The sequence below is a fragment of the Poecilia reticulata genome, linkage group LG23, assembly GCF_000633615.1.
Source record: "Poecilia reticulata strain Guanapo linkage group LG23, Guppy_female_1.0+MT, whole genome shotgun sequence".
In the NCBI taxonomy this organism is placed as follows: Eukaryota; Metazoa; Chordata; class Actinopteri; order Cyprinodontiformes; family Poeciliidae; genus Poecilia; species Poecilia reticulata.
The window spans coordinates 16,424,286-16,447,989 of NC_024353.1; the positions used below are offsets into that span (position 1 = coordinate 16,424,286).

A 23,704-nucleotide genomic window follows, 5' to 3' on the forward strand; every position below is an offset into this window, starting at 1 on the left:
CTCCTGTCCCGTTAATTCAAAATGTCCTGCTAGTGTTGTGTGTATTCTGACGAAATGTCCTGCTAAACCACATTTACCAACGCACGCACACACACAGACACAGACACACAGATATGTATACAGACTCATGAACCTCTTTAATCTGAGATGTGTTCAGCAGGGAGCCTGATGAAACAGAAGTCTTGAAATTGATTTTTGTTCCTGCAACACGCAACAAATCTGGTTCAGAGTTTGTAACAGAAAACAGACAGAGCAAATTCACCAGCACCAAATAGTGTGTGAATGCACTGAAGGTGCTCTTCTTCCTCCTTCTGTTAACTGACCATGCCATCCATTTTTCTCCCCATCAGTGGCTTTAATGTTAAGATTCCCAAAATATTTACTGTTCAGGGTTTTAAGTTCATATTTGATTTTGAATTGACAGATTCCTGGCACCCATTACAACTTCCATGCAACAAATGTAACTGAAGCACTTTGTTAACTTGATCAAATTGTCTATAAACTTTTAATTAGTTATTTATGACTTCTTTTTTCTCTGTGGTGGAAATGTGACGTAACCCGGAGTCTCTTCTCAGTCATTCAGGTTTGGCAGATATGTGTTTATCTTCATAAGTCAGGAAATGGCTACAAGGGAATAAATACTCGCCCACATTTAGAGTCAGGGCAATAATTAAAAAGTTTTAAACAACCGGAGCTGTGACAAACACTGTGGAGACCCTAGTTTATCTTTCCACCGCACATAGGGAGGAGGATGGTAAAGGAAAATAAAGTCTTCAAAGCTCACTGCAGCAAAGGCAAAGGGTGACATTTGGAGGTCACCAGGTCTCCAACCATTAGCATTCCAGCTGGTTGTTTGAGAGTACATTTTCTGTCCTAATGTCATGAGTATAAAGATCTATATGCTTATTTTAGTTGAAACAACAAAGTTCATCCCAGGGACCGCATTATGTTCTACACAAGAAACTCAGTGGAGAACCCCGAGGAAGTCCAAATGCAACTCCCCCATGGCACCTTACATCACCGTAGTAACCAAGCCCACTTCAAAATCCTGACAAAAGACACAATAAAATCAGTAAAAAAAACGTTCTGCCCAGATTAGTTAGTTCAAACCAAGCAAGAACTCTCAAACTGAGGTAATCCACGGTAGGGGAACACATTGCTCCCCTGTGTCCAGGCCATTTGTGTGTTTTCTACTACTGGGACTTCAACAGAACTGTTCTTTGGTTTTATCTGAAATATACAGGCAGGTGGGGAAGAAAGTCACTACGGTGGAGACTCTGTCCTGTTATGGAGCAGCCCTGTAAACATCATCAGCTTGGGAAGCTTGTCAACTAATCAGCAATTTCCCCTTAGGGATCAATAAAGCATATTCCATTCTAGAAGGCATCACATTACAAGCCTTTGAAAATATCAGGATCTTTAAGTAAAGATCTGGTAGCTTTGGGTGGGAAACTAAAAATAGGCTATCTTTGGACCTTTTAGCAGAAGAATGATCTAAAACATATGGTCAAGTCAACACAGACACAAGACCAACCTTCTGCCATTGGCATTTTAGGATGCTTTCACACCTGACCGTCTGGTAGACTTGGTTTGATTGGGGACCAAAACTAGAACATGTTACATTTTCATCTGTTTGCTTTCTCACTGCACTGTGTAAAAACGAACCAAACCCTTTGAAAAACCTGTTTCCCCTATCGCCTGTGGTAGCACTGCACCAAGAACAACTGAGGGAAACAATGCAAAAACCTGCCTCTAAAAAACACACTGAGCGAAACTTCCTTCTTCACGAAATATGAAAAAAATGGACCGGCATGAAATTTAAGTGGTTGGAGGAATACCCTTTTGTCTTTGGCAGAAGATGATGAGTCATTTCTCCTGCTAGAGCTGGACTCCCTCGTTTGCGGTGTAGTTCACTTCCTGCAGCTGAAGCGATCTACGGTCCGCTTGGCGTTCACATGTACACTGGAACGCACCAGAGTTTACTTCATGTGAACTGAGTCCTAGGTTTGTAGGTCTTACCAGAGTTTGCTCTTTTGGTCTACATCAGAGTTTATTTGCACATTCACACCTCCAAAAAACAAACTGGACTTTCTAGTCAAACAAACTAGAATTCAAACTAAGCAGGGGTAGTTTGAACAGTGGTGTGCTGTTTTCTATGCTGTAGTGTTCATCAGGAAATTTCAGAACCAAAACTTTTATTTTTAGTGGTTATTTGTGGTTTCTGTAGCATATTTGGCCAATACAGTTTACTCCTAAAGTTGTCAGTGATGCTTGTTACTGGAAACAATCTGTTGCTTGGATTATTATAATTTCCATGCATTTAACCAATAGCTGCTCCGTGAAGCAGGAAGTCTTTTGTATGTAACATCTGTTATGGACATGTGGGCCGGCAAGACCGAATAAGAAAAAAATACTTGGTTTACGGTCTTGGTGACAAATTTAAAACCATTTCTGTTTTCATATTGGAAGCCATTCTAAATATTCACTTTGACTGATGGCTTGTGAATTTGGCATCTACATGGACTCCCCAAGGCCATGTAGATGTCAGTATTTGTGGGCGGTTGACTTTATGTATATAGCAGTGTTACATATTGTTATGAAGGAACTTTTCATGAACCTGTTTTATGCTGTGATCCGCCTTGTGGACTTTGCTTACTGTGCTGATTAGATCCTAGAATAAACACAAGTTGCCACAGAAATAAGTTAAGGAAGGAATTGGAGACTGAACATGACGTCCGGCTCTGGAAACTCGATCTGCGCTCCGGATTAGTTATCCGTTTCCCTTCCTGTGTGCCTTTCCTTCCTCTTCTTGCATATTTGTTTAGTCCTATTGCTGTTTTATCCATGCTGCTTCAATTTATTGTCTTGACGCACCATCCGCTGCTCTCGCCACACTTTCCTTTCTGTTTCCTCTCTTCCTTTTTTTCGTCTCTGTGCCGCTGTCAGTTGCTGAACCTCCCTGCGCTGCTCTCTAACCCTGCCACAGGAAGTTTCCTGTGCTGAAAAGGAGCCCACGCTGGATTACTTCCTGCCAAAGAGCGTTGTGGGACACGTTTGTTTGGGCCCCCTTCTTCCTCCTCCTCCTCCTCCTCCTCACTCCTTCTGCTCCCCTCGCTGCTTCCTCCTCCGGGCCCCGTGCAGATGGCCGAGACCGGCAGACCGGATCTCACAGGGCTTTTGGAACAGGCGGAAGGGCTCTCCGGCCCTGGAGAGAGCATACTGCAGCCGTGACCTCTTGACCTGAGCTTCACTTCTGCCCGCCCCATCTTCACCGCTCTCACAACTTGGCCACGGGAGACCAATGTACAGCTGGTGCACGTCGTGCAGATGGCAACTTGATTCAATATTAATAAGTCGGGGATGCATTCAGCTGTATCACAGTTTTATTTTCCGTTACAGAAAGCTACAAAGTCGACGCATTTTGATGGCCAATTTGACTTGTGCTGAGCTGATTTTGTCAATGAAGCAGAAACCCAACAAGAAAATAGGATCCGACTTTTTTTTTATTCGCAACCCTTGTTGTCTTGAAGCACTTTCATCGCATTTGCAGACATCTTCCTCAGACGACAGGCTGAGGGTCAGAGCTGTGCTTCAGATAACCTCGACCCTCCCTGGCTTATCACCAACTGAATATAGAGGAGTAGAAGGAAAGGGAAGAAACAGAAATCTGACAATCTGGACAGAGTGTCATTTTAGATCGATTGCTCTCTGAAAACTTCCTTTGTTTGACATGTCGGGGTGAGCGGAAAGCGAGGGGGAGGGAGTGGAAGCAGACACACGGTTCTTATTACTCGTGTGACAAGTGACATTGGCGGCCAAAGATAACAGCTGTCCGACTCCCAGAGGAAGTGTTCGAGTCTGTCCGATAAGTCAGGCGTAAGAAGTGAACGGCTTGTGCTCGGTGTGGGCATCGGGGATGTTCTGATCAGAGCGACGCACGCTTAGCGGTTTGGTTTCACCTGTGCGAAACAGAGAAGAGGATCCAGGAAAGAGAGGGGAGGTGAGCCTGAGTCATACTGTAGATCATCAGGTTCCAGCAAGAGAAGAGTGATGTGATGAGGCGGCAGTATCGCATGCTGACTGGCGTAAATGCAGGTCAAAATTGGTTGCTGAATGTTTTTGGTGGTCGATTTGGATACATTTGGCATTTTAACCAAATATCTTTTTGGTAATGATCTTTGAGGCAAAAACAAACAAAAAAAAAGTTATAACATTTAAATTATTTTTTATTCAAATTTAGGTTGTGACTTCATTGCAAAGGGTCTAGCAATGAAAAAAATGCAGAAACATTTTCTAGGAAGATTGTCAGAAGCATTAAGTAAATAATGAATATTAATTTTCCCCACACAGTTATTTTGCCTTCCGCTGTCTTAAGATCTTAAGACAGACCCCATGGTCTGGTGGCGTTGCACTGAGCTCACATGCGCTTTTTCAAGTTTTTCTTTTTGTGTGTGGTTCTGGAAATTGACCATCTGACAGGACAACCCTCCTCTTCCTACTTATCCAACAGTGACATTTTCTGTGCTTCTCCTAAGCGTAACGCCAAGACCACGGAAGAGATCAACATCTTATAGTATGCCTTCCTAATCAGTTCTGCTCGATTCTTCTGTCAGTGTTCCGTCAGGGCTTTCTCTGGTTTAACCTGGTCGATCAGCAAACAGGAATTGTGAATGATGTCAATTTTCTGTGCTGTTTTAGTATTGTACTGTAGTTTTCGCGTTGGCAGCGGAGGAAGTGAACGAACATGTTCAGTATGGGTTGGTCACGCTCCCAAACATCATCAGCCATTTCGTTCTGCTCGGCACTTCTCTCTTCGCAGTGGAGATTGGTCGTTTATAGCACAGGTAATTTAGCATAGAACTGTCATATTACATACGTCATGACCAAACGGTAGTGAAGGGGTAAAATCTTAAACCTCAACAGAGTCCACGCCTCCAGGGGGCAACCGTTTGTCAATAACTGAGGGTCCAGACCTTGTTGATCAGTGTCATTTAGCTCCTGTCACTACTTAGTGTGCTCTCAAGATGTTTTGAACCAACCATGAGGCAATCTTCACCCACTTGATGACATTTCTAAGACCATCTACTCATAGTCAACTGTAAAAAAATGTTTCCTGAGTATCAATATTATTTAGCAATAGGTTGACCCATTGCTTGGTTTTATTTTGGTTTTATGAATGGTCCAAGTTTTGTTGGCATCAACTTGTCTTTGGAAATACAATTAAATTAAATCAGATAAACAGTAAAATAAGCATTTTTGTTAAATTACAGCTATAAATGTTCATAAAAATGCTTGTAAAAGTTTCTTTTAGAAAATGAATTAGTGGGGAAGTTAAACTGGAGTTGTTTGGAGTATTTCTGCATTCAACAGAGAACACATCGAAAAGGAGAGATAGTCTAACTAGATGCTACAGTTTTTCATGGACAAAAGAAGGAACTGAAACAGTTTGGATATATACGCAGAACAGACTAGAATTTCACTTGATATATGTCAATTATGTACTTAACAATATAATTTTCTAATTCATGTTCTTACTGCAACACGGTTCATGCTCCTTGTTTCAAATTGTCCAAGGTAAAACAGCGCTAATGTTTGTTTAAGAAAATGCAGAAAGGATGTGATTGCTTAGTAGAAGAGACATCTATTTAACTTTTTTATTTTAAGCTGTTTTAGATACTCATGCTGCTTTTCCGTTTGTTCTTGACTTTTCGACATTTAACCAGCAAAATCAAAAACCAGGACAAGGAAATAAAGGAAATAAACGAGTTTTCAGAATATTTGAGCAATTTGTTTAATAATAATAAAAATCCAGATTACTTAAAATTAGAGATTCTTCAATAAACCATGTTTTTCACCAGGGTCATAGAGTTTTCTCCTTACAGGGTATTTTCTGTACTTTTTCAGGTGACCGTAAATACTTCTTGGTCGTTATAATAGATTTTTTACACGCTTGTTCTCCGGGCAGTGAGCGAAACACGGCGGTGTCAAGAAGGGAAATAAAAAGGCGACTGTTTGACTTTATTTCGCTCATTTTTCCTGTCATGCGTGTCTCTGAAAACAAACCAATAAGTCTTCCATCATCTAATGTGCGTCTTCAGGGTTAGCAGAACAAAACAGCAAAATGTATTGTAACTCTCTCTCTCTCTCTCTCTCTATATATATATATATATATATATATATATATATATATAGTTTTTTTTATTCATTCTGCAGTTTTATGTCTAACCTATAATTTTTAAAATCTTTATTCTAACCTCTTCTCCCTCTCTGACTCCGTTTCCCCCTTCATCTTTTTTTTCTTTATCTCTGCTGCCATTCCCGTAATCACTCCCTCCTTTCGGCTTTTATCTCCACTTCCTCAATATCCTTTTTACTGCCTCCTTCCTCCCTACCCTCCCCCCTCCCCACGCTCTCCTTCCTGCCTTTCCTTCTTTCTTCCTTCCTCCGCCTCCAGCACCACTGCCGCCTCCCCATCCGTCTGCTTCTTCAACACTCAACTCGTTTTTCTTCTTTTCTTTTCCTTTCTTCTCCATTTTGTTGCCGTCTCCCCCTAAACCCTGACTTCTTCTCCGTTCTGCACCTCTAGGCCTGCAGCCAGTGTTTTGGAGCCGGGAAGATGTGGCTCAGTGGCTGCGGTGGGCCGAGAAGGAGTTTGCACTGCGGCCCATCACCAGCGGCACCTTCCAGATGAACGGCAAGGCCCTGCTTCTCCTCACCAAGGAGGACTTCCGCTACAGATCCCCTCACTCCGGTACTACTCTTTACGCACTTCTGGAAACAGGAGCACATTCCCAGCTTTGAATTTATCAGTGAAATATTCTAAAAATGAATCATTTCAGCCCACACTAGAAAAAAAAAAATTTGCAACTAGAAAGAAAATGAAATTCACAGATCATTAAATTACGGGGAGGAAAATAGTTGCAAGTAATACCTGCAAAAACATTAGTTTAGTCTTACTTTACAATAACTATTAAGTCAATCTCATCCTGAAATCTTATGTTCTTGTGCAATTTTTCAATTGCTCATATTAAATCTCCAAAATGGAAAATAAATCAGTAATGACAGCAGGAGCAGATGATGTGGCGGTGCGAGGTGACAGCCGAGGGATGCAGCTGTTACAGCGCGACTGCTGGGGGAGAGGAAGTAGGAGACGGTTCATCAGGAAGTAGAAAGCAACCTCAACTGTCGCCCGAGCAACACCAGTGGAGAGGCGCCTGAAAATAAAATGAAATATTGAGCTGATTTTCTCATTCTGTTTCTGCTAGTCTGTCTGGAAGATTTGAAAGAAAAAACTCTCGACTGTGGAGTAGAGAACATTGGGAGTTTCAGGCTCCACACAGGCGCTGTGTGATGTGGTTCAGGATGAAAGTCATACGAGAATAAATAAGGCTCTGATAAATCTAGAAATGATGTAAGGGATCAATCCAACTCCAAGGCTGGATAAGATGCTACTTTTTTATTCATAGCTTCTAGATATTACATTTAATAAGTAAAATAAAAAATCCTCCAAACTTCATCTTGCTTCAGTTTTAGTTTTAAATAATTTTGACATTTGTCATTAAATTTAATTAAGCTGGTTCTGCTGGTACCATGGTGACTGTAAAACCATTTTCATAGTCTATTTTATTATACCGCCACTTGTAAAATGACACCCATTGCCCAGTGTAACAATGTTTCAAAAATAAGAATTCTGAGGTGGTTTTTTAAAAAGCTATTTGGACTTCTTAAAAAACAAAATTTTGATTTTTGCTGTTTTAGTATGTGTAATATTATGGTGAAACCAACATAAGCAAAACTCTTGACAGACAAAGAAAACGTATTCTACATTTTTGCTGTTTGGCTCTTGCAGTTACGCACGGAAAGCAATTCCTACACATGCTCAAAAACTCTCACTTTTGATAACTTTTATTCCCTCAGTCTTTAACTGCATACTGACCAAATGGAGTTTGTTCAAGTTTGAGGTGTGTCTGATCTCTGTTTAACAAATATACTTCTAGCTTTCTAGCTAGTTTTAAAACAACTTTTCCTTAAGACCAGTGAAGGGTGTGGCCCTTTCAGTTTCCACGTTAATTTCTAAACACATTTCTCGTAAATTAAGAAAAAAGTTGGTGCCTTAGCACAGTCAGCTAACTGGCAGTGTGCTGAAGTTATTCCAAGCTTTGTGCAAACAGAGTGAATTGAAAGTATGGACTTTGAAAACTGGGCCATAGATAGAAAGGAGTTGGGTAAAAGGTTTTAGTGAACTTTGAACTTTTCCAGACATATTTGAGAACCATTGCAAGTGATTGTGGGAAGGTATGTGGGACTTTGACTCGAGCCGTTGGCTGTAGTCATATCACCCTGCTTATAAGCATTGTCAATGGCTCCTAAAAATGTTTTCACCATAAATGATGTGTTTTTGAACATTGCTAGGTTTTATTTTCATGTACAGCAAATCTTTAAAACTAAATAGGAGCAGACTTATTTCCTGGCCTGGAGGCCAGTGAAGTGACCAACCTGACTGCTCACCTCATTTCCATTTCAGCTGTGCGCAAACAAATCTCCCATCCTGTCAAGTAATCAATGAGGAGAAAAGTGGGAGGAAATGATTCATGATCTTCTCGGGTCATATTAGGTGTTTCGTTCACAAAGCCTGCCTCATAAGGTCAAATAACTAAAATGGAAGGGGATTTTTTTTTACGTCAGAATTAGTTGTTTACAGCCAGTGGTTAGTGGTATCAGTCTAAATCTCACTTTAGGGAAGAGAGCAATTTTCTGGCTTGTGATGCGTCTATTTCCTCCTTTGTATGTTTATAAGCACAGAGTTCCCATCAGTCTCTGGGGTTTCATGCTTTGCTTTGTACAAGCTCCTAGACGGCTGTTTCCTTGTCATGGAATGCGTCTCTGAAAGACGGCATAACTTACATCATGGCGAGTGTGAGCCATAAACCAATCACTCAACAGATATCATGAAATTTTAAATATCAGGAGCCTCTTATTTTGAGCACACATTAGTTTTTTACAAGCAGATTATTTTAAATAAATCAATCAGAGAAAAGAGCAGGAAGCAGGAATTTTCCCCACAATGTCAGAAAGTGAGAACTGAAAGGGTGTGTGTCTGCGTGCGCGCGTGTGCGTGTGTGTGTGTGTGCATGTGTTTTGTTTGTGTGTGTTCACCCTCGCTTCCTTTATGAGAATCATTTCCTTGTTATGTTAGGCGGTTCAGAGCGCGAGCCGGGTGACCGTGTGTTGGTGAGATCACACCATCCGGTCTGGTGGCTGCTTGTGTAAATGTTGAGGTTGGAAATCATTGAGTGACCTTCCTGCTCAGGCTTTGTTCCTGCCCTCGGACGCTGCTCTACGACCAGAAGAGTGCCAGGATCATATGGCACAATGGTCCTTTTATATGTTCATAGATTGTTAATGACTTTCCCTCAACCGTTCAGTTGATGCTTTCTCCATTTAGTCAGTCATTTCCAATCTCTCTTATTGTCCATTTTCTGTTTTTGCTTTTTTTTTTTTGTCATACTTCGTTTGAAATAATCTGATTTTGATAGGAAAATGAAAATCAATAAAAACGTCACTTTTCAATCGATGATGTCCTTTAATACATGCACAAGTCTGTCCAAACCAACATTGTCTTTTGGGAAGAAGTAGTAGTCCCCACTGGAACTTAGTGGAACGTTAGCTGCATCTGGTTCACTATCAGTCAAGCTTTTAGAAAAGAAACATACATAAAGGAAAAGACGGTGGTGGCAGTGTGATGGCGTGGTCTGTTCTGTGGCTTTAAGGCTACCACACACTCAGGTGTATGATGACTCTGCAGACACTTACCATGGATGGTTTAGATTTCATTGTCAAGCGTACAGATTGCCTACATTTCTCGTAACAAAGTTCTTAATTTTCCAAGCTCAGCAAGTTTGGCAAGCTAGTTTGGCACCTAGCAAGAATACGCAACAAGCAGTTGTGTGTTCTTGGGACTGGTTGGGCTGACTCTAAAGAGTCTGATGCGTTTCCTGCTGAGCAGTTTACCCACCGATACCGAGTACACGGTCACAGAGACCCCCAGAAACCCGGACGTTTTTTACTCTGCAGAGGTTCAACTCAAAGTGGACGTCCACAAGACATATGTCCACGCAAATTTATGACTGTGTAGAAGTGGAGAAGCAAGGCTACACACCCAGCTAGCTCATCAAACGTACTAGTCTCCATTGGGATTGAGGGACATTACAAAATTTGTCATGAGAATTGATGGAACCATGAATTCCACTGCATAAAAGTTTTGTGACCTAGAACTTGGGTGAACTTGTTTTATGCAACAAAAAGATGATCTCAAGCACACCAGCAAGTCCACCACCCGACGCATTTAAAAACAAATGAAGGTTTTAGAGTCTGGAGTTAAATTCCACCCTGAACAGTCCCTTCATCATCAAAAAGCCTCCACTGTGGATCAATTAAAACAATCCTGCAAACAGGAGCTGGCCAGATTTCCTCCATGGTGACGGGAAAGTCAGTTGTTGCAAACGTTTGAGGGCAGCTGGGAATATAGAGACACAGAGGAACAGCATTCCAAATATTTCCTGGCCTTCCTGTTCTACAACATCAATCATCATTTATGTTAGAAGAGGTGAGAGCTCAAAAAGATAAAACAGAGAAACTTTCATCTACTCCATTGTCTTGCACTCTGTTGCAGCATCAGTGAACTGCAAACATGGGTCGACTTGTCCTATTTTTTTCAATAACTTCTAGCATCGATGTGCTTTACAATCTCTAATGGGAAGAATGGCTAACTTTGATTCTGTCCTTCACTCAGTAACACCATCCACACCCACAACTGTTTTTCTAGGAGGTGTGTAGTCGCACTTACGATTGGAAATAGATCTGATTTTTGAGTTTCAGACTGGCTAAACAAACTGGAAATTGAAGCTTACAAGCTAATTTCTCAGAGCATTTCCTGTTTTATTCATACAACTCTAACTTTAGATATGCATTCAGATGAGAAAAAGGTTTTCTTAGTTATCAGAATTGTTTGAAATCAGTAATGGCGAGGCAGATAGATGTTCATCGCCATCACTGTACAAAACTGATTGATACAACTTTACAAATAACAGCATCCCCATAAACCCCATGTAGACCTGTTTTACTGCGACAATTAACAGTCATTTGGAAGCAGACCACTGTTAGATTTTATTAAGTAGAATTGTGGTTTCAGGTAGCCAAAGCAACAAAGAGACTCTTTAGATGAGTTGGTGGCACAAATTTGATTTGCCAATCAAGAGGTGGATGCAGATGTACAATTTTTTTTTTAAAATCTTGATGTGACATTTTCACTGATGTTGCATTTTAAAAATGTATGGACAAATTGAAGAATTGTAAAAATGGAAGGCACAGCACAAAGTACCGTAGTCATCTTTTATCAACCACGTTTTTCTGATGAACCTAAAGGAGAACCGCAAACGGACGAACAAACATAATTTGGTTCTAATTTAACGTTTGCTTGTGATTCATTGAAGTGATGCTGGAATGTTGTGTATCCAAGAATAATACAAGAATGTAGTAACCTCTAATGAGAAGTCACTGATGGATACTGAGGTATTGATATAGCAAACATTGGTTTAAATACAAACTGAATGCTATGAGCTTGTTGTAGTACGTCCCAGTCTATGATGTCTTCCCACTCTGGGGTAGACTATCTAAGAAGTGTCTCTCTAGTAACAGAAGTATTGTTTGTTTGGTGAGTCCTGTCCTGAATTGCTCAAGCCAGAGGAAGTTTGAGCAATAACGGCAGCATCGTTTGGGCTGGATCCTGGAAAGCACAGAGGAGAAGAAGAAGGGGAACCGGACACTGCGTCTGACGACACAGCTGATGTCCCACATCATGCAGGCGTCGGATGTCACTGGGAGACGTATGGTAACCTGTGACCTTTTGCTTTCTGCAGGGGATGTCCTGTATGAGCTGCTGCAGCACATACTGAAGCAACGGAAGTCCAGTGTGTTTTGCCCGTCTACTTACTTTCCTGGGAACTCTTTCCATTCGCTGCCTGAAAGCGCTGTGCAGCATCTGAAGCTCGAAGGTCAGTCCTCCCTACACTAGCTTCCTTCTTCAGGGACACACTTCACGTTTCTTTAGCCTTTGCTTGGAGACTAATAACGACTACCAATTAGAATTAGAGATGCACCAATCCAGTTTTAATATCTGTATCCATCCTGATATTGAAAAAGAAAAAAGATCTAGCTCGGATATTGGTGACGATGTACCAGATCCATAAGGGCAGATATATGCTTTGTGCTCTTTGTGACATCATGCTTTATTATTTATTTATAAATAAAAATAAATAAATTTGTTACAAAAGTACAAAACATGCTTTTGTAAAATGGCTTAAAATGCTACTATATTGCCTTTAAAGCACTATGTTGGGTAGGCTGCTTTAGTTATTCAGTTCTTATAGTTTTATTTTGGGCTGAGTTTATCACAATTCAAACTGAGAACAAAGTTTCAGTGAATGCTTGCTACGGTTTCTTTTTCCTGCCATTAATCTGAAGCCCCTAGCTAAGCTAACCTGATGCTAGCAGCCAACAACAAATGTAAGCATAATTAGCCACCAAATAAATTATTATTTGTATAATAATTTTGTATAATTATTATACAAAATTATGCCTTTTGTATAATAAATAATGATGTGAAAAATAGACCTGAAGTCATTTTTGAAGCAATTTGTGATGTTTGTTGCTTTATAGTAATAAATCCTTATTTTCATTTGTATGGCATATGCACTAGCATTGCAGTCAGAGGGCTACCCAGAGCTCATTTTCAGCTTCTGACTAACAGTGGCAGAGATTTCCAACTAAATTATGCTTCAAGGAAAAACATCTCTGAAAGTCAGAAAATCATCTCCTGATCCCGTATTTGCTGCCTTACAAACTGATTAAGATTAACCAAAGTGATTAAGAGTTCTAGTAAACATGTAAACTATGCAAAGTCCTCCAAAATATGTAAGCAAAAGCGTCAGCTTAATAAAAGTGTATTCAGCCATGGAAGTCCCATTAGACTACGTTGTTGGTTCCATTCGAGGAAGTGCCGACCAAGTTTGGTGGAAGAAAATGTGACTCGGCAGCAATCAGATAGGACTGAGCCGTAACTCTGGTGTTGACAGTAAAACCTGCTCCACCAGGAAGTGCTGATGTAGTTAAACAATAAAGAGTTCATGCAAAGTGACTCATTCACTGTGGTGAGTTCCTGCTTTGTTGTCAGTGCCACTCTTAGCTATTTTTCCTATCCCATGCAGGTACCTGGAACCTGCAAACCTTGTTAAAGTTTCAGAGAAATCTAGAGCGTCAACATTGTTTCCACACTGAATTAGTTTACTCTCAATGGTTATTTAAGCTCTATTCAGTACTTTTACATTCAGGAGTTATAGAATCTGTCCAGTTCTCAAAAACATTTGCAGATTGCAGTCGTTGCTGCATTTATTCCACGTGTTCTGTCTCATTTGCTTTCTTTCCTTCCCTCATTCAGTGATTCCTTTGTTAATTTCTTCCATAACCCTCTTGTGTTCAGATCTTCTCCCTGAAATATTTGGCTCAGTCTCAGAGTGACAGTAGTGACATCTAGTGGAATGTTTGTGCATGTGCGACATCTTCAGTAATGAAACCGTTTAACTTCCCAGCAGTCACAGGAAACCAACAACAACCAGGAACACGCCTGCAGTATAAAAATCAATATTTGTTTCTCCTCCTTTTCCTTTTCAGGTGTTTTATTTTCAGAGAATATTCATCTAGTAAAGATCAAACAATTTGCTTGAAGTTGTACATTTGAATGTAAAAGCTGTGGTTTTGTTGTAGAAACGTAGCACTGCTGCCGCTGCAGGTTTGAAGCCTTTAGATAAATATAAATAGCTAAAATCCAATATGTCTGCCTCCTCAGAGACGGTACGGCGGACGCCACGTGGTACAGAACCAATCCCCCAGAACCCGCCCACCATCGAGCTGAGGCACCGCCGCTCAGGCTCACGCTCCCCCCTCAACCCGGCCCCCAGGCGGTCGCCTCAGGAGCCCAACCGGCCCCGCTCGGCCAGCGAGGACCCCCTGCAGAGCTTCTCCCAGCTGCCTGACAGCAACCACCACCTGACCGAGGAGATGTACCCACTGTCTGTGTCTCCGCCGGCCCCCAACGGGCCCTGCACCGCGCCCAGAGAGGCCCCCAGTCCAGGGCTCCAGGAGGCGGGGCCGCCCCGCGTCATCCAGCTCATGCCCAGCACCATCCTGAACCCTCTGCTGCTCAGCCCCGGCAGAGGCGGGGGGGCCGGCCTTGACTTCAGGCACAGCCGCGCCGGGCCCCCCTCCCAGGTGGTGATGGAGAACGGGCGTGAGAGCAAGGTGCATGTGCACCACCACCACCACCAGCACCAGCAGCAGCAGCAGTTGGCCCAGCAGCAGCTGTTGCAGCAACAGGAGGAGGCGCTCTACAGGAACCACGTCATCATGCCCGTGTCTCCTCCAGAGGAGCAGCAGATGCCCATTGGCCGGATAGCAGGTCATTACATCACTTCCTGTCCTTCATCACAAAACACCAGCTGCCTTTCCACTGAAAACAACACAGCTTACTGGAATATTGCTAATAAATTTACTTAAATCTGCAACATGTAACTTTTATAAAGACAGTTTTTTTTACATGTTTGTTAAAATTATCACCATGCTGTGACATTATGAGACAGATAAAATGTGAAAAGATTGATCTCTATGAGCTGCTATTGCTGTCTGATGAAATGCACCAAAAATAACTAATCAGAGCCAGTAGGAGGGTCTTAGAGCTGTCAATCATTCTTGTGTACATGCTGCAGAGAAACAACTTGCTGGCATTAACAATATGTACTGTTAGCTGCAGTGTAGTGGAGAGCAAGCGGGTGGGGGAAGAGTATGAGCAGCAATACAAGCTTGTGATTGACAGCTCTATGGCCCGCCTCCTGGCTCTGATTGGTTGTTTGTGGTTAGCACTGGGAGGAGGCAGAGGAGCTTGATTTTTTTAAAGTAATTATTTCATACTGTGGGCTGCACAGTGGCGCAGTTGGTAGAGCTGTTGCCTCGCAGCAAGAAGGTTCTGGGTTCGATTCCCGGCCCCGGTCTTTCTGCATGGAGTTTGCATGTTCTCCCTGTGCATGCGTGGATTTTCACCGCATGCACAGGTTACTCTGGTTTCCTCCCACAGTCCAAAAACATGACTGTCAGGTTAATTGGCCTCTCCAAATTGCCCCTAGGTGTGAGTGTGTGTGTGTATGGTTGTTTGTCCTGTGTGTCTTTGTGTTGCCCTGCGACAGACTGGCGACCTGTCCAGGGTGACCCCACCTCTCGCCCAGAACGTTAGCTGAAGATGGGCACCAGCAACCTTCCTGACCCCACTGAGGGACAAAGGTGTAAGAAAATGGATGGATGGATGGATTTCATACTGTACTGTCATGACAATTGCAGTTTCAATACATATGTAAAAAAATATATATTTTAAAAGTTACATACAGCAGCTTTAATGGAATAGTGGGAATTTCAAAAAACATGTTTTTTAATGTTTGTGTGCTCGGTTGAGGTGGTTTTTCAGTTGTATCACTTTGGTGTGTTTATCAAAGCTACAATGGAAACACTTTTTTTCAAGAGTCACACACAGTGTAGGGCTGGGCAATAAACCAATAACAATATATATCACAATAGACATGTGATCAAAATCAATAGATAATATAGCCAATAGAATTCTCAATAATTTAGCTGAACTCCAATCCAAAACGGCTCAGCATTCTGGGAGATGTAGGCAGAGGAAAGGCGTTAGCCGCTCAGCCTGTCATGGTGAGCTAAGCTGGGAGCGCAGCATCGTAACCAGCATGGAGTAAAAACTGTGGCTAAAACAGAAAATTATGCCACCACTGTGGCAGTATTTCAAATATTTACAACAAAAACCTGATCAATAATCATCTATAGACTGATATGAAACCTTTATTTCGTGATTATTAGCCAGCTCTAATGTCACAGCATCACAGTTCATAAAAAGTCGTGTTTGTCATTTGAACATGTTGAATCGATCGCACTTCGGTAAAATGGCAATTTCCCTAAAACGCCGCATACGTAGACGCTGAGTGTCGTTCCAACGCCTCAATGATGGCTCAGTGTTGAGAGCTAGCGCCATGGTTAAAATATATATGTTTACATTCATCACTGCCATGATTATTAATGATTTATCACATGAACAAACATATTCACGTGGGATTTAATTATAATTTCTTATTTAACAGAAACATAATCGTTACATCGTGTTTTTCGATGTTAGTGGAATATCGCTAAAGTTTTGTGCACACTGGTGACAGAAACCCAGCTAGTGTTGGGTGTGTTTTGTTTGGAAATGGCGTGAACTGAGCCAGAGCGCCTCCTGTGTGTTGTCCCCAGATTGCAGGCTGCTGTGGGACTACGTGTACCAGCTCCTGTCAGACAGCAGGTACGAGAACTACATCCGCTGGGAGGATCCCGACAGCAAAGTCTTCCGCATCATGGACCCCAACGGTCTGGCCAGGCTCTGGGGGAACCACAAGGTAAACGCACCACTTCCTGTTCCTTCATGGACGCCGACCCCAAACAAACGTCACACCGTTATGGCGACCGGCCTCATGAAATGGGTTTTTCTGCTGTGTAATCTCACAAAGACAAATGGAGACAAATCCGACTTTTAATCGAAGTCGATTTGTTCAGAAACTTTAAAATCCGTAAACATATCCATCTCTCAGTATGATTTGTAAACATGGGGTTTTTGTTCCCCTCTTAATGAGACGTTTCAGATGTTCCAGTGAGATGAAAGGAGAGTTTACTGAAAGTGGGATCCCCTGGAATGTACTTCTATTGTTGTTCAGGGGCCAGTAGAGAGAAATGCTGGAGCTTCCAGATGTTTTCCTGTTTTACTAAATAAATATTGCTTTCTCTTGGAAACAAAAATAACTTTTAGTGGCTTTTTCTTTGTTTATTTTGTTTTAGTGTCCTCCTGTCTGTCTTTTCCTTCATATAACCTTCCTTTCTTTGTGCTTTTCTTTCCTTTCCCCCTCTATTTTCCCTTCCTTCTTCCTTTTGTCCATGTGTCCTTCTTTTGTGTTAATTCATTTTGTCTTCATTTCCTTCCTTCATTCCTTTTAGACATCCCTTCCCTCCTTTCTCTGATTTTTGGAGCTTTATGTTTACAGCATTTCCTCTCTAGAAAGTACCTGCCTTGAATCTAATGTTTTTTTGTTTTTTGTAAAAAGATGTTTGACCTCTGACCCTGTTGTTTTTGACCCCCAACAGAACAGAACCAACATGACGTACGAGAAGATGTCGCGAGCACTGAGACACTACTACAAGCTGAACATCATCAGGAAAGAGCCCGGACAAAGACTCCTGTTCAGGTAACACTCCCCCCCACACCCCACACCCTCTTCTCCTCTGACCTGTAGATAACCCTCCTCCCCCTTCTGCCCCTCAGGTTCATGAAGACCCCCGATGAGATCATGAACGGCCAGACGGAGCGGCTGGAGCACCTGGACTCAGACACAGATGAACAAATCTACATCAAAGAGGAATGCTGAACGGCTCCGGGGTGGGGGCTAGGGGGGATGGAGGTTAGGGGTTAATGGGAGAGGGGGGATTCCATGGACTACTTTACTACAGCCTCAGCCACCATTGCCTTTCAGAAGCAGCTTGATAAACGCCAGGAGTTTGGCTCCCATCGGTCCCAGAGGGAGAGGAAGTGAGATGTGAAACGCCTCAGGATGAGCTTGTGACTTCCTGTTGGAAGGAGCGTTGTGATTGGTCGGAGGGAGGCTGCTGAGAGGACTCTTTATGTTTCTGTGCTGCAAAAAGCCAATCACTTGTGCTTCTATGATTCTTTGTTTTGGTTTGTCTCTCCACATGCATTAGATCTTGGAAATTTGCTACTTGTAAAAAGAAACATGTGTTTGCGTGTGTGTGTGTGTGTGTGTGTGTGTGTGTGTGTGTGTGTGTGTGTGTGTGAGACAGGACTGTTTTCATTATGGAATAAACGTTTTTGATCAAAATGAACGTGGAGACTGGAGATGTCATTGCAGGTGCCTTAAAGATCCTCATGGTGGCAGTAGAGGTCAACCTTTGCTATGGGCATCAGGTGCAGGAACCGGTCTGTTCGTGGCGCGTGCCTTTTGAATTAAAGTCTCATTTACGGTTCAGGCACAAAGCCACGCCCACTTTCAGGGGAAACCGGAAGCTACGTTTTAAAAGAGACGCAAATTTGGGCCCTTTCAGTTCAATACGAGGTATACAATTAATTTTTATAGGCAATAAAATCGTTTTGATAGTTTTTATTGAAGTTTTAGAAAGTTGAATATCAGACGAGGTAAACCATTATTAACTATGTTAATTTTCTGATAGTAAGGTATCGTATATGAACATATAACAACTTCCCTGAATTTGTAGATCAAACTAAATTCCAAATCTATTTTATATATGTTTGAAACTATATGACTCCGGTTTTAAAACGACATAAAGTTGAAAAACAACTTAAGTGTAACACATCCAGCACCACATAAAACATGAATAATGAAATGGATCAAGTTAGAGAGAAGATGACCCTGGGGTTGTTAGTGTAAAATGACATAATTCCAAAGTTTTTCTATGTGAAACTTTAATGATGTCACTTTATTGCCTGACTCGGGTGTCAAAAGTGCGGCCTGGGAGCTATTTGTGGCTCTCGGACTGATTTTTTCTTCTTTTGGTGTGTGTATGTGTGTGTGTGTGTGTGTGTGTGTGTGTGTGTGTGTGTGTGTCCCACAACTTTGGCCTGCGTGGTAGTCATAAAGTCACACTTGTGACTTTATTCTCGTAAATGTATTTTTTTTCTAAAATAATAAGTCGTTTCAGGCCCCTATACTCCGTCTAATACTTATAAAATATTTTGGGGCTGAAGATTTTTTTAATGGTTTCAGGGATAGTTTTATTTTTGGCTGATAGGTGGCGCTGACCGCATAAAGCTGATTCTTAATAATCATCTATCATTTTCCCCCCAATTGACAAACCTAAACGCATCACTCATTATTTATGCCTAGTGTCACTTGCCTTGCTATAATCATGATCTTCGTTTCAGTCAGTGCTAATTAGGTCCTGGGCACGCGCTGCAGACAGTCAGTAATCTGATTACTGCAGCGGCTGTGCGCTCCGGGGTCTCCATAAAAGTTGGAGCGCGCAGAGCCGAGCTGTCAGACCGCGAAGAGCCGCTGCAGAGCATCCACCTCCGCCGGGGCTGATCCCGAACACCCGGATACGTCACGATTTCTGATTGATTCCTTTTTATCTATTTTAATATTGATTATTTCAGAAAGCTGCTGGGGTGTTGAACACGCACCGCCGTCCAAAGGCGCGCCGACAGGACGCGGAAAGGCTTCTCTCCTGCGTGGACTTACCGGGGCTGGGACACGAGCGGGGCGGGACTGCCATGGATCAGATGCGCTCCTGTTAGAAAGCTCCGGCTCTCAGTTTGATTTCACCTGGAGGTGTTTTAAAATAATAGAAAAAGACAAGTCGCCCTTTTTCCTCCTCCTTCCTTTTTTTCCGCCCGTTCTGGATGCAAATGTCTCCACATCGCAGACGCGCAGCTGGATTGTAGCGGCGGCCCCACCGATGCTTTAAACGGGCGTTAAGGTGCGGGAAGGGAGTGGGACACAAACAGGTAAGATTTCGGATCGAGCCACACCCGACACATCCGTTTACGTGAATGTGTCGAGTTATTTTTCTTCGTTTCCTTGGAGATCTGGGGGAAGGTTCGCTTTGCGCGCGGCGAGAACGCACACCCGGAGGCATGAACACCAGCAAACACCCGGCAAAATTCAGAGATGCTAGAGGACGCAATACATTCTGATGTGAGTTTTAGCTGGACAGAAGCACTGGACAGGTCCATGTTGTCTTTGGCTTCCCTGACTGCAGTTTCCACAAGTTTGCTGTGATCCACTGGACAAACCGCGGCTGCTCTCCTGAGAGCTGCCTGCCTGTTTATCCAGCAGAGATCAGGCTGGTTCTCAGAGTGAACAGAGGCGGACACACACCTCCATCTCCAGTCTGGAAGGAGCGGTGTGTGTTACTTCAGATATGATGGGAGGGATGCTGGCAGAGGCAAATCTAGGAAGTTTGGAATCGTGTTGATTCGATGACGTCAAAACAAATTTGTGATGCTCCTCTTAGATATTAAGCTCCATCTTAAGAAATTTGTAAGTCAATGAAAGCAAAATTTATTTCAGCAATTCAGATTTAGCAACAGAAAAAATGTAAGTAAGTTTAGTGGAAGGAAAAAGTGTGGCAGAAAACGATTGTGGAGTAAAATCCATTGAAGACCTTGGAGGGGATTCAAAAGGAGTAGCTGCAGCTTCAGGAAGATTCTTCGACATAGATCAATTTTTTTCATTGGACCACAATAATTAATCTATTAAAAATCTATTTTACTGTTCTTATGTAATATTTAAATTTCCTGATACAAATACACAAGTATTTGTAAGAATCTATGCCACACATTTCATGCTTTGACCTGAATAATTGGAATTAAAATAAACTTTTCAGTGATTCTGTACAGATGCACCAGCACTGGGTCATTTTAAAGGCACGCTACACTGATAAATTGTACTTCCAGTATAATATTAATTACATGCTAATTAAGGCTTTTTGTGTGTGTATATTTTTTCGCCATGTGATAGATAAATAAAAAGTTGTCGTTTGTCATGATAATAGATTGTTAAGATCTACTGACAAAATGGCACAAATTCTTTCCCTACTGGCTGTCAGGGTTAATAAATCCAGCAAAAGTTAATATTTATTGTTTTAAAAGATAACTTCCAGTTGGTGGAAGCGACGTTTCTTCTACCTTTAATTCCTATTCTTTAAAATTATTATGCAGATAGGATTTAAGAGTACTAAGGCCAGGCTAAGAAAATAAAAATCATTGTGAGAATAAAGTCATAATAAAATGGGAATGAAGTTATAACATTACCAGAACAAACATATATTATTAGAAAAATAAGGTAATATTTTTAGACAATGTGTGTTACAAACAAAATTAAAATAAAATGAGGAATGTGCATCGTCTACTTTGGTATCGGTTCTACAAATAAGGAAATATTTCCTCTTAATACATCAGCGTCAAATTTTTATGAGCAGCAGGACTTTGTTCAAATGACTGAGTCTGTTTAGAAGGAAGAATCGAGTTGATCTTGAAACCATCGAAGCTTTTTCCTCATTAAAACAACTTTTTTTTCCTCAGAGTTTTACGTCTTTCTTCTGGGAGCATTGCACCTTTATTCTGGTAATATCATGACTTTATTCTCATAACAACATAAAAAAAACCCAACTCAGTCCGGCCCTAAATACTTGGTCGTAGTTCAGCCGGGTAGGGGTGCCTACAGACTGGCCTCTGGGGGGCGCCACTGGAGCCTCATTGGGTTTACAGGACAGGTGTCAGCCTGCAACCGCCTGCACTGACCACAGGCTGCATGGTTTCCTGTTGGTTGGTCTCATTTCAGGTGTTTTCTCACAGACTGGTTTAAGAAGAGTTCAGAACCTCAGAACTATAAAGGTCTAATAAAAGTTTATTCCAGTTCTGTAATGCAGGCTGAACACGGGACGGGCTTCAAAAGTGGTGGCTGTAAAAGACAAGAAACGACGGGAATAAAAAGAAAAAAAAGGAAACATTTTTGCGGTTTACAACATGCTTTTGTTGGTATACAGAGTGCAGAGATGCACATATATTAAAATTCACTGTATGGATTAAATTTTTTGGAAAGACATGAAGGAAATGTAAAAACATGGCAGACAATATGAAGCAGCACAGAGTGGATTAGTTTTAAATTGTTCAATTAAATGCTGCAAAAACCATCCATAAAAAGATACACAGGCCGAATTAATACAACAGGCTGCCACACACTTAATACTTGAGAGCACAACTGGAAGCTGTTTGACTAAAATCTTAAGTCAAAGTTATCTTAAAAAGCATCTGAGGTCAGAAAAAAAGATGGAGGGAAATGAATCCATCAAATATCCGAACGACGTGGTAGAATTTGGCTTTTAAGAAGCGATGTGTGAAATAAATGTTTACAAAACCAATTAAAGCGCCAATTACTGTTCGCAGCTTGTTTCATGCACTAACTCAACTTCCCTGCTGACTGCAATTACCAACAAGTCTCGTATTAAATATGAAAAAGGAGCAGACTCTGTTAAAGAGAAAGCAGCCCGAAGCCTCCAGATGAGCCACGTCTCACCGAACGATCACCTGGAGGTAAATACCACCAGTCCAGGAGAGTCAGACGTTATTAATGTCCAACAGTTTTTACAGCTGCAAATATCCCCAAAATATGTGTTATTACAGTTATGTTCTTTTAAGAAGTACAGGATGAACACTGGCTAGATTTAGTTCATTGTTGTGATGTTCTTTCAGCCAGCTGACTTGCAGTGTGTAGCCAGAGAAAAATCCCGTCACACTGGCGTTTTAGTCAAAAGACATTCACCATGGGAACAGTATGATGGGAAACTGTGACAATGTAATTTATGGAAACCCTGGTAACAAAAGCTCATGTCTGTACACTGACAATTACAATTACAATAAAAAATGTACAACATGATCTAACTATTTTTACTTAAATCAGAAAAGCACATATTTTTCCAAAAATGGTACAATACATTGAGTATTACATTTGAATAAAGCTATGGATGAACAACATTCAGCAGCTGGGTGCTGTTGCTCTGCTCTGGGCTCCATATACAGAGAAACTCCAGTCACTAACCGTTTTCCTGTCAGTGTTTTTTACCCCAAACATTTTAAAGTATCGTATTACATACGGTCGATAGAAATCTCAAAATTTTAAATAACATCCTCAATTTTACAAAAATGTTTTGTGCTCGTTTGAAGTGGTTTTTGGCTTTTCCGAAAGAGTTGGATCTGAGATGGAAACACGTTTGCTGAATAAGTCCTAACGTAGTGAATGTGCCCCGGTGGGCCAGTGACTTACCACAGCCACGAAGCTCAAACCACCAACTCAGAGGAGACCTGTCTCCAGTTTTCTGAGATGTGGTTCATGCTAGTTTGTGGCTTCTACTTCCTGTTTGTTATCTCCATACGTAACATCAGCATCCGATTAAATTACGCCTTGTGTAGCCCGGTTGATTCGCTCCAAACGTCTATTTCACATTTTCCTTTTTTGTAAAATTGTAGTTCACTCAAAATTTAGATGACAAGTGAACAGGAACATGGCTTAGTGTGGTGCTTTTATTATATTTTTTATAATATTTTTTATCTCTTTTGATAAAATTTTGAAACCGTAACAGTTTAAAACCTTGGCATACCCTGACAGTTCCGCTTACTTTAAACGTGAGTATGGCTGAACGTTGGCTTAGAAAATTCCCATAGTTTCCTGCTAGCAACTTGAATTTTTTTCAATTACTTTCCCATAAAATCAAGTTTTATCTAATCTAATCTAATCTAATCTAATCTAATCTAATCTAATCTAATCTAATCTAATCTAATCTAGTGTTACTTTCTGGTATTGTATCATAAGACTTGAGCCACTGAATGAGTATTTCATCGTGATATCTAGATCTTTTTTCTTCAGCTTTACTTGTATTGGGGTAGATGTACCTGATGCCATGTAGCTGTATGAACTGGTTGTTAGCCCAGTCCAGGCCCAGTGGCCACGTCCAGCAGCACATCGCTGGCAGC

The 23,704-nt window shown here is 41.6% G+C and overlaps 2 protein-coding genes across 7 annotated transcripts in view; both read left to right on the plus strand.

Annotated features, from left to right (window-relative positions):
* etv6 (ETS variant transcription factor 6) overlaps positions 1 to 18,039 on the plus strand; it is a 47,398-nt gene extending 29,359 nt beyond the window's left edge. For all 4 annotated transcript variants that reach the window (XM_008401474.2, XM_017302937.1, XM_017302938.1 and 1 more), the window contains exons 3-8: positions 6,587 to 6,751; positions 11,919 to 12,053; positions 13,904 to 14,512; positions 16,405 to 16,547; positions 17,287 to 17,387; positions 17,465 to 18,039. In XM_008401474.2, coding sequence (XP_008399696.1) covers positions 6,587 to 6,751; positions 11,919 to 12,053; positions 13,904 to 14,512; positions 16,405 to 16,547; positions 17,287 to 17,387; positions 17,465 to 17,567 — 1,256 coding nt within the window. In that variant the 3' untranslated portion in view covers positions 17,568 to 18,039. The remainder of the gene's footprint in view (positions 1 to 6,586; positions 6,752 to 11,918; positions 12,054 to 13,903; positions 14,513 to 16,404; positions 16,548 to 17,286; positions 17,388 to 17,464) is intronic.
* A 989-nt stretch (positions 18,040 to 19,028) lies between these two features.
* tafa2 (TAFA chemokine like family member 2) overlaps positions 19,029 to 23,704 on the plus strand; it is a 70,915-nt gene continuing 66,239 nt past the window's right edge. The window contains exons 1-2 of one of the 3 annotated variants that reach the window (XM_017302917.1): positions 19,029 to 19,678; positions 19,758 to 19,868. In XM_017302917.1, coding sequence (XP_017158406.1) covers positions 19,867 to 19,868 — 2 coding nt within the window. In that variant the 5' untranslated portion in view covers positions 19,029 to 19,678; positions 19,758 to 19,866. The remainder of the gene's footprint in view (positions 19,679 to 19,757; positions 19,869 to 23,704) is intronic. The other 2 variants (XM_017302916.1, XM_017302918.1) reach the window with 2 other exon arrangements.